At 38.9% G+C, this 13188-nt stretch overlaps 1 protein-coding gene across 3 annotated transcripts in view; it reads left to right on the top strand.

The window, feature by feature from the left end:
* The window catches only part of LOC129030494 (E3 SUMO-protein ligase RanBP2-like), a 39486-nt gene that overhangs the window by 654 nt on the left and 25644 nt on the right, over positions 1 to 13188 (top strand). For all 3 annotated transcript variants that reach the window (XM_054475841.2, XM_054475842.2, XM_054475845.2), the window contains exons 2-7: positions 1354 to 1421; positions 2998 to 3109; positions 3546 to 3698; positions 7758 to 7988; positions 8335 to 8480; positions 12734 to 12926. In XM_054475841.2, the coding sequence (XP_054331816.1) occupies positions 1354 to 1421; positions 2998 to 3109; positions 3546 to 3698; positions 7758 to 7988; positions 8335 to 8480; positions 12734 to 12926 (903 nt within the window). The remainder of the gene's footprint in view (positions 1 to 1353; positions 1422 to 2997; positions 3110 to 3545; positions 3699 to 7757; positions 7989 to 8334; positions 8481 to 12733; positions 12927 to 13188) is intronic.

Below are 13188 nucleotides of genomic sequence, written 5' to 3'. Positions count from 1 at the left end.
GACGATGCTCGCTCGTGGGCCCGCCCTGGCCCAGGCTTTCTGGCCGATGGCGCGCCGCGTAGTACCGGCGCGGCCTAGTTCTCGGGGGCTTGGGCACCCGGGTGCTATATCGGCGGGTTTCTTCCCATCTCCTGGACATTTACTTTATATGCTGCGGCGGAGGTCGTACCTCTTTGGCCTGGAGGAACCCAGTGGGGACTGACGCAGCTCCCGGGTGAGCTTTGGCGGCTGTGCTTTTGCCCTTAAAAATATTCTTCGTCTGTAATCCGAGCACTTTGTGAGGCCGAGAGACCAGCCTGATCAATATGGTGAAAATCCGTCTGTATTAAAAATACAAAAATGAGCCGGGCGTGGTGGCAGGCACCTGTAGTCCCACCTACTCGGTAGGCTGAGACAGGAGAATTTCTTGAACCATGGAGGCAGAGGTTGTGGTGAGCAGAGATTGCGCCACTGCACTCCAGCCTGTGTGACAGAGCAAGACTACGTCTCCAAAAAAAAAAAAAAGGAAAAAAAATAATTCTTTCTCTAGTTTTTCTTTTTCCAGATGGCTTCTGTTTAGTTTTTCTATGTTCTGTTAAGTTGGTTTCTTATTCTGCAGCTGATTCCTACTTCTCAAAGGCTACTTGACAGCTCTTATTTTTATTTTTATTTTTTTAGAATAGGGTCTTGCTGTGTTGCCCAGGCTGGCATCAAATTTTTAGGCATAAATGATCCTCCTACCTCTGTTTCCTGAGTACTTAGGACTACAGGCAGGCACCTTTGACAGCTGTTAGTTGTTTTTTCTGCCCTTTACATCTATATACTTCTGAGTAACACACATATATACTTTTGTTATTCTTAATTCCCTTTCTCCCGTTTTAGACATTTTCTTTTCTTTTTTTTTTTTTGAGACGGAGTCTCGCTTTATCCCGCAGGCTGGAGTGCAGTGGCGCGATCTCGGCTCACTGCAAACTCTCCCTCCCGGGTTCACGCCATTCTCCTGTCCCAGCCTGTAGCTGGGATTACAGGCACCCGCCATTATGCCTGGCTAATTTTTGTATTTTTGTGGAGACGGGGTTTCACCATGTTAGCCAGGCTGGTCTCAAATTCCTGACCTCAGGTGATCCGCCCACTTCGGCCTCCCACAGTGCTGGGCTTACAGGCATGAACCACTGCACCCAGCTCTATTTTTTGTTTTGTGATAGGAAATTATAAAACATGGAATTATGCATTTGTCAGGCTTTAAAAAAAACTTTTAAGTGAATGAAAATGGCGTATTTGAACTTAAACTTAGGACAGGTTTTTACTGCTTTTGAAAAAATGTTGGAAAATATTTCTGTATGAAAAGTAAAACAACTTTTAATTTTTTTTTAGATGTCAATGAACGGATTCTATTTTGCAAAGCTGTATTATGAAGCTAAAGAATATGATCTTGCTAAAAAGTAAGTACAAACTGTAACGTATTCGTTTTTTAAAAATCAATGCCTTTTCTCATTTTCTTCTTTGAAATAGGTAAAAATATGTTCTTAGTAGTTCTTCCTAAGTGTATTCTGGAATAAGGGATTTATCACTCAGACTGATGCTAAGGACCAGCCTAGATTCCATTGAGATTGAAACGGTAATTAGTGTTTTCTGCATGCTGCTGCTTGTTTATACCAAGGGCAAGAAATTGTTTGGCTTAAAACACTTTTTCTAAAAATTGTCTTCTGTTGGAGTAAAAGAGGACCATGCCTATATCTTAATTTGTTTTTGGTTAAATATCTGATACCTTAATCAGATGAAAAATAGCAATGAATAAAAAATTAAACTGTAAGTGTAAGGCGGGAGAATAGCTTGTATAAAAGATCTTTAATTGACACAGTATGTGATGCTCTAAGGCTCTATCCTAGGGGTAAGAAGCTTGGTGATTCTGATTTCCTGACTTGGAGTGGATTAAAGCAGGAAATTAAGAGGGAGGCAGGCTTTTTTTTTTTTTTTTTAAGGCAGTATCTGTCTCTCTTGCTCAGGCTGGAGTGCAGCAGCTGACTCCATCTTTGCTCACTGTAACCTCTGCCTTCTGGGCTCAAGAGATCTTCCCACCTCAGCGCCCCAAGTAGCTGGGGATACAGATGCGCACCACCACACCTGGCTAAGGTTTGCATTTTTTGGTAGAGACAGGTGTCACTATGTTGCCCAGGCTAGTCTTGAACTTCTGAGCACAGCAGTCTGCCTGCCTCGGCCTCCCATAGTGTTGGGACTACAGGTGTGTGTTACTGCTTCTGCTGGGAGGCAGGCTTTTAAAGGCATCCAAAGGAAGATGGAAATGCTGGTAAGAAAGGAAAATGGTGGTACATAAATTATGTAACTAGCAGCACTGTGACTGTTAACTCTTGTACCTTTTTACTGTGAGACTTTAATCCCTTAGTTTAGGTCTGGCCTAATTTCTCTGATTGTAATACTGTCAAGGAACCTAGAGGATATTTACTTATTTTAGTTGTTACTTGATTTGAGAAATGGAAATTTCCTGTATTTGGTACTGTAATTAGTAATTTTTCTTCTGTTCGATTTTAGCTGGATATAGTACTGTTAGAAATTACTTTCTTGCTTAAAGGGTAAATGTATTTCCCTTTGTTTGGGAAATTGTTGCTGTTTAGTATTTTGCATTATGACAACTTTAAAAATGTTTACTATAATCACTTCTAATTTATTTGCAAAACTGTTAGTGCTTTATTAAAATGTGATCAGGAAGAAAAAGCAATTTATATGTTCATTTCTTATGTGTGGATAACACTGGAGAAAAATTTGGTAAATGTGACATTTAATGGTAAAATGAGTATGTGGTCAACTCTATGTACGTGTTTTTAAATATTACCCATTTCTTTCTATGAATACTTTTGAGTTATCGCATAAATATTGGTAGTTTTGAGTAACAATATAAACAAGTTTAGTGGTTGCTTTGGTTTAAGATGTATTCTTCGGTTAGCATTTAAAAGTACAGTTGTAAGTTTAATTTACTTTTGTATTACTTTTAAAAAACAGATACATATGTACTTACATTAATGTGCAAGAGAGGGATCCCAAAGCTCATAGATTTCTGGGTCTTCTTTATGAATTGGAAGAAAACACAGACAAAGCCGTTGGATGTTACAGGGTAAGTTATAGGATCCAAATATAGCCTTTGCATAGCCAAACACATGATGCCCAGAGAAATTTATATAAGTAAGTCAAATATATTTTATGAATATCATAAAACAGGCATTGGTATCATAGTACAATTACGTGACACAGCTTGGAACAGCTATAGAATTGTTTAACACCTATAAATTGTAAGTCTAACACGGTCAGAAATGGTGTTCTTTTGTGTTTTTTGCATTCAGATGACACAAATATAATTTTTATTTGATTCATTTCCAGAAAATTCCAAGACACTTTTATTTTAACACCTTTGAAGTAACATGTTTTCTCTAGAAGTAGAATTTTTTAAGGGTTGGAGTGATCATTTTTTAACCTTTATATATAAGTATATATACTCCTACATACATACATACAATTTATTTACTAATCTTTAATTTCTTTTCTGATATTAGCGTTCAGTGGAATTAAACCCAACACAAAAAGATCTTGTGTTGAAGATTGCAGAATTGCTTTGTAAAAATGATGTTACTGATGGAAGAGCAAAATACTGGGTTGAAAGAGCAGCTAAACTTTTCCCAGGAAGTCCTGCAGTTTATAAACTAAAGGTAAACAAACAAAACATAAAGGGAGAAAAGACATAACCATTTCTAATATTTGGAGTTTAAATTACTTTTCAATAGCAAACCTTAAGCCCAGGTGTTTGTGTTTCCTTTAAAATTTTTCTTTTAAAAAGTGTATTAAAACCTTTCTGAGCATCTACTGTCTTATTAGGCATAGTTATACTTTATAAGTGACATCTCATTTACCCTTCTGAAATAATTAATATTTTAGGGATTTTACAGTTTAGTAGCTGTAAACTAAGTAGAGCTAAGATTTACATTAAGTTCTGTCTGGTATCCAATTTTTGCTTCTTTAAGTGAAAATTACCTACAGGATGACAATTTAGGGATATTTTAAAGGAGAGTTTTCTAATAACTATTGTCTGAAAGTAGAAGGGATTGTATTTTGAGATAGTAAGGTTTTCAAGCAAAAGATAAAAGGTGGTTTCTCTAGTATATAAGACGTAATTACTAAAAATGGTAGGAAGTTCTTGCTAGTGTGTTGACTGGTCCTGATATTCTTTATAGAGTAAAATATAGTTTACTAAGTAACTGTTCTGGAGAAAATCTACACAAATATGTTTGGCAAACATTTAAAATGTATATTGTAATGTTTTATATATTAATGTATACTTTATTGTGTATGTACAATATTAAATTATAAATGTATATTTGCCTTTAGCCTCCTCCTACCCCCATTATATATGTTTCTGATAGAAATGTAAAAAATTTTAATTTTGAAATAATTATAGATTTTTTTGCACAGGAAGTTGCAAAGATTGTACAGAAAGATCCTATATGCTACTTCATTTTTCCCCAGTGCTTATACAGGTTGAGCATTTAAAATCCGAAATCCTAAATGCTCCAAAATCTGAAATTTTTTGAGCACTGACATGGTGCTCAAAGGAAATGCTCATTAGAAAATTTTGGATTTCAGATTTTCAGATTTGAGATGCTCTACCTGCTAAGTATCCTGCAAATATTCCAAAGTCTGAAAAAATTCAAAATCTGAAATACTTCTGGTCTCAAGCATTTTGGATAAGGGATACTCAACCTGTTTAACCCGACCAAAGCACAATATGAAAATCAGGAATTTTGACATTGGTACAATGTGTATGTATAGTTTTCTTTCATTTTATCACGTGTAGATTCATACCACCACTGCCGTCAAGATACAGAACTACTCTATTACCACAGAGATCTTCCTCATGCTGCCCCTTTTGTAGTCATGCTACTTACTTCTCTTCACTATGCCTGACCTCTGGCAACCATTAATCTGTTCTCCATCTTTATACTTTGGTGATTTCAAAATGTTATGTAAATGTCATCATGAAGTGTGTGACTTTTTTTTTTCTTTTTTCATTTTTTTTGAGACAGAGTCTTGCTCTGTTGCCCAGGTTGGAGTTCACTGGCGCAATCTCAGCTCACTGCCACCTCCACCTCCCAGGTTCAAGCGATTCTCCTGCCTCAGCCTTCCGGGTAGCTGGGACTACAGGCACATGTTACCATGTCCCACTTATTTTTGTATTTTTAGTAGAAACAGGGTTTCACCATGTTGGCCTGGCTGGTCTTGAACTCCTGACCTCACGTGATCTGCCCACCCCAGCCTCCCAAAGTGCTAGGATTACAGGCGTGAGCCACCGCGCCCGGCCAAGCATGTGACCTTTTGAGGTTGGCTTGTTCAGTCAGCATAATACCATTTGTGATCCATATAAGTTTTGTATATCCATAGTTGGTTCCTTTACTTCTGAGTAGTATTTCATGGTCCACAATTTAACCATCCACTATTTTTTTTTTTTTTTGAGACAGTCTTGCTCTGTCGCCCATGCTGGAGTGCAGTGGTGCTATCTCGGCTCACTGCAACTTCTGCCTCCCGGGTTCTCAGGTGATCCACCCACTTCGGCCTCCCAAAGTGCTGGGATTACGGGTGTGAGCCACTGTGCCCAGCCTTAACCATTCACTTTTGAGGGGCATTTTGGTTATTTCTAGGTTTTGGCTATTGTTCATCTGCTATGAACAGTCATGTACAGATTTTTGAAGCTGAAAAAGCATTGAAAATGCTTCCAAAGATAAAAATTACTGATAAGTTTTTCTCCCCAGTAATAAGCAGCTGGATTTTAAATATTAGTCTAAAACGTGAGGTCTAATTGTGCAGATTTCTTTACTCTCTTAGGAGTTATGCCTCAAACATAATTCCCATATTGGGCGTGGCAATCCAGTTAATCTGGTGTCGGTAGTGTTAAAGAACATATGTAATGATAGGGGGATTCTTTTCTTGCAGTATAACAAGTTAGATACTTTGAAGCATTCTTTAAAGATTTTCTTTAATAACTTGAAGGCACTGTTACACCTTTCCTGTATCAGATTTTTTTTTTTTTTTTTGGAATTGAAATCCATGAGATTTATAACTGTCATGCAGAGTAATTCCATTTCTCCTAACATTTAAGGCTTGCTAAGGTAAACAGTTTCTGACGTTTGTTTAATGAATGAGAGTATTACTGTTGAGAAGGCTTTTTCTCTCAAGTATGAGATAGAACTTTTTAAAAGCACTCATAGTGGTTTTTAAAAAAATTTTTAACATAGAGTCAAAGACTAGGGCTTTTGCAATAGGGAGAGGCCAGGGTATCATCCGTCTCATCCAGAAGAGGAGAAATTGATAAAGGAGAGAGGGGAATGAAATACAGAGTACTAATGGGCGGCTTGGTCTTGAGAGTTGGGGAAAGACGAATTTAAGTAGGTAAGGTAAAATGGAATTTATGTGTGATAGCATCAAGTTTCTCAGTGAAGGATGAATCTAGGTTATAGGTTGAAAGTGAGGGTCAAAGGAAGGTATGGGGAAGCTGAGGAAATAGGAGGAGGTATGAAGTGTCAGGGAGTGGAGAAAGTCAGTCTGTTAGTACTAAAATGATATTTTGTTTTAGGCAGCACCAGTTAGATGGTTGAGATAATGAAAATGAAATCAGTTAGCTTGGGGTTATGATTTCCCAAATCTAAGCACACAGAAACCAGTTGGGAGGGTTCTTCTGAGGAAAAGAGGGAATTAGTTGAAGGAATCTGTAAGCAAACAGTAATTATGGATATAAGGGATTATAGCATTTTTTGCCTGACAGAAGAAAGTGTGTGTATTTATATGTGTTTACAGGTGTTTAAAACTTGATGATGTTATTGTCTTGAAGGGAACTTGTCATGTGGTGGAGAAGTATATTTCTGAAAGTAAGGGTATGTAGGCCCTCAGTGAGGTGGAAGAATAAGAAGGGTGGTATGGTGGTTTCGGTGGTATGACCAAAATACAGATTTTGAAGACTTGTGTCAGTGGCAAGTGGATGTTTGAGGTTGGAGTGGAGGATAACATCACTGGAGATGAGGTGATTAAGGAACTGAGTAGTCAGCCTGGGCCACATGGCAAGACCCCATCTCTACAGAACGTTAAAAAAAAATTAGCCGGGCATGGTGGTGCATGCCTGTGCTCCTAGCTTCTTGAGAGGCTGATGGAAGAGCATCGCAAATGAGAAGTGAGTGGCCACAAACCCTACTTCCTCTCCTTGTATGTAAGTTCAGAGAGAAAAAGCCATCATGGTAGTGGGGGTTATCCTGAGATGATACTGTCTTCATTTAAGGTCAGGAGGTGATGACAGTACTTTGAGATGATGATGAAGGTAACAGAACAGTGGGAGGAGAGGGGATGCAGGATTGAGTCAGATTTAAGGAGATACAGAGCAAGCAGTTTGAAGATAAAGACCTTGTTGCTGAGGATTGACTGGGGAGGTCTAGGCTTCTGATGGTGACTCAGTTGGACAGGGATGTGTGGCAATAGTCGTGGTAGTCTCTGAAGAGAGTGTGAGCTACTGCAGTAATCACAGATGCTTTTCTTCACATACAGTTCTTGAGGCTTAGTTTCTGGGTTGTAAGCAACTCTCAGAAGGGACGAATAAGGTATATAGGATGGTGTTTTTGGTGGCATCATCGTAAAACTAGACATAGTGGAATGGTGCTCTTTGGGAGCATGACTTGTTTAAAATTGCACAAGTGTTAATCTAATAATTTTTCTTTTTCCCCTCTAAATAGGAACAGCTTCTAGATTGTGAAGGTGAAGATGGATGGAATAAACTTTTTGACTTGATTCAGTCAGAACTTTATGTAAGACCTGATGATGTCCATGTGAATATCCGGCTAGTGGAGTTGTATCGCTCAAATAAAAGATTGAAGGATGCTGTGGCCCACTGCCATGAGGCAGGGAGGAACACAGCTTTGCGTTCAAGTTTAGAATGGAATTCGTGTGTTGTACAGACCCTTAAGGTAGATAAAAGCTATTGGGTCTTTACATTTCTATGTAGGCAATTAGCATACATCTTTTTGTACTAAAGCAGCAGTGCCCTGCTGGACTTAAATTTCTTTTATTTATGTAGAACAGTTATAAAATGAAATTTTTACCAGGGGATCAGTTAAATTTATAATGGGAAGATTGGGGAGATAACTATGATAAGTGTATATATTTTTGGTGTTTTCATTTTAAGGTTGATGTAAAAATCAATATAGTTTTACAAACGTGGTTGGAGTGAGAAAAGGAATTTGTAGGCATAAAATGGTTAATTTCTTAACATTTGATTAAGTTTTGTAACTTACTGTTAATTCCACAAAATAGGAATATCTGGAGTCTTTACAGTGTTTGGAGTCTGATAAAAGTGACTGGCGAGCAACCAATACAGACTTACTGCTGGCCTATGCTAATCTTATGCTTCTTACGCTTTCCACTAGAGACGTGCAGGAAAGTAGAGAATTACTGGAAAGGTACGTTGACTTTGAGGAGAATGTTTTAGTATAAATTGCAGTTTTTCTTTTTGCAGTAAGTTCATTGCTGTAAACTTCTTTACTGAATCATTATTTCTATAATGTACCTAAGAGTTATAGTTAATACAGTGAACCACTAGGAGGCAATCTTATTTTTCTTCTTTTATGGGGAAGTTCTAATTGGTTTTATGTGACTTTCCTTTTTAGAGAACTCTTATAGTTCAAGCTTGATTAAAATTAGCGTTATGGTTAAATACTCAGTTTTGTCATGGTCAAGCTTAAAATGAATGTTCTAACTGCATTTCATATTTTATTTTTTATAATAGTATAATCTTGAGTGAAAATTAAAGTTCATCTGTCATCAGATGGCTAGGTTCACATGTACTAGTATAAGCACTTAGCATCACTAGTATTTCAGAGAATACTGTTTTAGCTAAGAAACAAAAGAACTCAACTATGTGATTTACCTTTTTTCCTAAATTTTGATTTTGAAAACCAGTGTCTCCATTTTGAAAATAAATTCCATTGAACAAAAACATCACTTGGATTTGTATAAAGATGTTAGTTTAGAGCAGGGGTTGATTAGAGCTTGTGGGCCAAATATGGCCCCTGCCTAATTTTGTTAATATTTATTGGAATACAGCATGCCTCTGTTTATGTATTGTCTGTGGCTGCTTACATACTACAAGGTTGGAGTTGAGTGGTTGCAGCAGAGATTGTATGCCTGTAAAGCCAGATTAGTATTCTCCTCCTTTTTGTAGAAAAAGTTTACTGATTGCTAGTTTAGGCTGTCCATTTGTTTGGAAGTTAATTTATTTCCCCATCTGGTATAAGGAAAGAAGTTCATTTCACTGAGTGCAGGGAGTAGGTAATTTTCTTGAAAAAGTACATAGTGTCCTAAATTGGTAGGGTAAGAGCAGTATCTAAAAGAACTAACATAACTTTAAGATTATTTTAGAAAACATGTAGGATGTTTTATTTTGTATTCTTTGTATACTCAAATTTTTTGGTCCCAATTTACATTTTTCTTAAGGACTTCAAAGATCTTTGTATGTGGGTTCCTTTTTTTCTTTCTTTCTTTTTTTTTTTTTGAGATGGAGTCTTGCTCTGTCACCAGGCTGGAGTGCAGTGGCACGACCTTGGCTCACTGTAACCTCCGCCTCCTGGGTTCAGGCAATTCTCCTGCCTCAGCCTCCCGAGTAGCTGGGACCACAGGTGCACACCACCACGCCCAGCTAATTTTTGTATGTTTAGTAGAGACGGAGTTCAGGATGGTCTCAATCTCTTTTTTTTTTTTTGAGACTGAGTCTTGCTCTCACCAGGCTGGCATGCAGTGGCGCAGTCTCAGCTCACTGCAACCTCTGCCTCCTGGGTTCAAGTGATTCTTTTGTCTCTGTCTCCTGAATAGGTGGGACTACAGGTGCCCACCGCCACACCTGTCTAATTTTTTTTTTTTTTTTTTTGAGACAGAGTCTCGCTCTGTCACCCAGGCTGGAGTACAGTGGCGCAATCTCGGCTCACTGCAAGCTCTGCCTCCCAGGTTCATGCCATTCTTCTGCCTCAGCCTCCTGAGTAGCTGGGACTACAGGCGCCCACCACCACGATCGGCTAATTTTTTTGTATTTTTAGTAGAGACGGAGTTTCACCGTGTTAGCCAGGATGATCTCGATCTCCTGACCTCATGATCTGCCCTCCTTGGCCTCCCAAAGTGTTGGGATTACAGGCATGAGCCACCATGCCCAGCCCACACCTGGCTAATTTTTGTATTTTTAGTAGGAACAGGGTTTCATCATGTTGGCCAGGATGGTCTCGATCTTTTTTTTTTTTTTTTTTTTTTTTTGAGACGGAGTCTCGCTCTGTCGCCCAGGCTGGAGTGCAGTGGCGCCATCTTGGCTCACTGCAAGCTCTGTCTCCAGGGTTCACGCCATTCTCCTGCCTCAGCCTCTCAAGTAGCTGGGCCTACAGGTGCCCGCCACTACACCCAGCTAATTTTTTGTATTTTTAGTAGAGATGGGGTTTCACCTTGTTAGCCAGGATGGTCTTGATCTCCTGACCTTGTGATCCACCCGCCTTGGCCTCCCAAAGCGCTGGGATTACAGGCGTGAGCCACCGCGCCCAGCTGGTCTCGATCTCTTGACCTCTTGATCCGCCTACCTTGGCCTCCCAAAGTACTGGGAGGTCTCAATCTCTTGACCTCGTGATCCGCCTTCCTTGGCCTTCCAAAGTGCTGGGATTGCAGATCTGAGTCACTGCACCTGGCCGTATGTGGGTTATTTCTATCAGTGTTTATTACATTAGAAATTAAAAGAAATAAAAAATATGTAATCCATTAAAAATGTAATAAGCCCTATTGTGTGTTAATAATAATAGCTTTTTTTTTTTTTTTTTTGAGACAGAGTTTTGCTCTTGTTGCCCAGGCTAGAGTGCAACAGTGTGATCTCGGATCACTGCAACCTCTGCTTCGCAGGTTCAAGCGATTCTCCTGCCTCAGCCTCCCAAGTAGCTGGAATTACAGGTGCCCACCTCCACGCCTGGCTAATTTTTTGTATTTTTAGTAGAGATGGGGTTTCACCATGTTGGCTAGGCTGGTCTTGAACTCCTGACCTCAGGTGATCCACCCGCCTCAGCCTCCCAAAGTGCTGGAATTACATGTGTGAGCCACCGCACAGGGCCAATAATAGCATTTTTTATGAAAAATAATTATTTTCCAACAGCAAAAAACTAGTCAGAAAAGTGTCATTGTTTTTGCATTTTTGTAAATCTTTTTAATGTCTCGCTTAGTAGAACATAGCTAGGTTCTCATTTACTTCCTCTTTCAGTCTGTAAAACTATTACATGTCATGAAGCTTCTAGAAAACTCAGCTCAGCGGGGCATGGTGGCTCAGGCCTGTAATCCCAGCACTTTGGGAGGCCGAGGCAGATGGATCACAAAGTCAGGAGATCGAGACCATCCCAGCTAACACCGGTGAAACCTTGTCTCTACTAAAAATACAAAAAATTAGCCGGGCATGTTGGCACGCGCCTATAGTCCCAGCTACTCGGGAGGCTGAGGTAGAAGAATTGCTTGAACCTGGGAGTCAGAGGTTGCAGTAAGCGAAGATTGTGCCACTGCACTCCAACCTTGTGACAGAGCGAGATTCTGTCTCCAAAAACAAAAACAAAAACAAAAAAACTCAGCTCTACATACATGAGAGAATGAGTATGTAAAATATAAATTTTTTTTGGTATGATTGTGAAAGTAATTTTAACTTCATGGATCCCCTGAAGGGGTTTTTGAGCACCCTCAGAGATCTTTAGACCTCACTTGCTCTGGCTGCTTTATTGTAAGCCACTTTAAAATCATGCTTCACGTTTAAGTGTTTCCTTTTGGCTTTTACTTTTCTTCCAAAGTGAGGATTTGGAGAAACATTAGGATTTAGAAGAACTAATTTAGAATATAGATTACAAATAATAGGCCAGGCGTAGTGGCTTATGCCTGTAATCTCAGCACATTGGTAAGCTGAGGCGGGTGGATCATGAGGTGAGGAGTTCGAGACCAGCCTGGCCAACATAGTGAAACCCTGTCTCTACTAAAAATATAAAAAAAGTTTAGCGGGGCATGGTGGCAGGCACCTGTAATCCCAGCTACTCAGGTGGCTGAGTCAGGAGAATCACTTGAACCTAGGAGGTGGAGGTTGCAGTGAGCTTAGATCGTGCCATTGCACTCAAGCCCAGGCGATAGTGAGAGACTCCGTCTCAAAAAAAAAAAAAAAAAAGGAAGACAATTTATTTAACGCTGTAATGATCTGTGTAGTAAAGAGAGCAATTACTGTATTGATACTCAAATACCTGTCAGTTATTTACTTCTAATTTGGAAATGGTATGTCTAATTTGAGAAATTACAACTGTTAATTAAATAATGAAATTATATGATCAGGAAGAAGCTACAAAATAGTCTCCCAATTTTCTCCTGGTTTATCTTGAAATGTGCACCTATAATCACTAATCTTATATTTATCTGTGATTGGAGGGCTGGAAATAACTGGGAATAAGACATCATTTGAGAGGTTAAGCATGAAGTATAGGAAGCATGCAGGATAAAAATAAGCATTAGATGATTCATAATTTATAACATGGGGAATAAGAATTATTAGAAGTTGAATGTGGAAGATGAAGCTTGAAATAAAATGTTTATTTTGTTCTGAATTAAATAAACCATGATTATTCACAGTGCAGTAAGTGTGTATTATCTGTTTGATATTTTCATATTACAGTTTTGGTAGTGCTCTTCAGTCTGTGAAATCTTCTTTGGGTGGAAATGATGAACTGTCAGCTACTTTCTTAGAAATGAAAGGACATTTCTACATGCATGCTGGTTCTCTGCTTTTGAAGATGGGTCAGCATAGTAATGTTCAATGGCGAGCTCTTTCTGAGCTGGCTGCATTGTGCTATCTCATAGCATTTCAGGTAAGTCTTCCACTTGTAGGAGCAATTGACATTTCACTGAGTCTTGATGTGTTTTAAATGAAGGTGTGCTCTGGTATGTAATGACAGGATGTGAACAAACCTGTGGAATTAAAGTTAAAATGAAATAGTCAATTTGATACAGTGGAAAATAACTAAGCATACACAGTACTGGTGAGGCTGGTGAAACAGGGATGTTGAGTGCACTCTTGTTGAAAGCCTCCATAGCCATGATTTGTTTGTAGACAGATTTGAAGAGTTTAAT

The sequence above is a fragment of the Pongo pygmaeus genome, chromosome 12 (genome assembly GCF_028885625.2).
Source record: "Pongo pygmaeus isolate AG05252 chromosome 12, NHGRI_mPonPyg2-v2.0_pri, whole genome shotgun sequence".
NCBI classification, from domain to species: Eukaryota; Metazoa; Chordata; class Mammalia; order Primates; family Hominidae; genus Pongo; species Pongo pygmaeus.
This window is presented reverse-complemented; position numbering and strand designations above follow the sequence as displayed.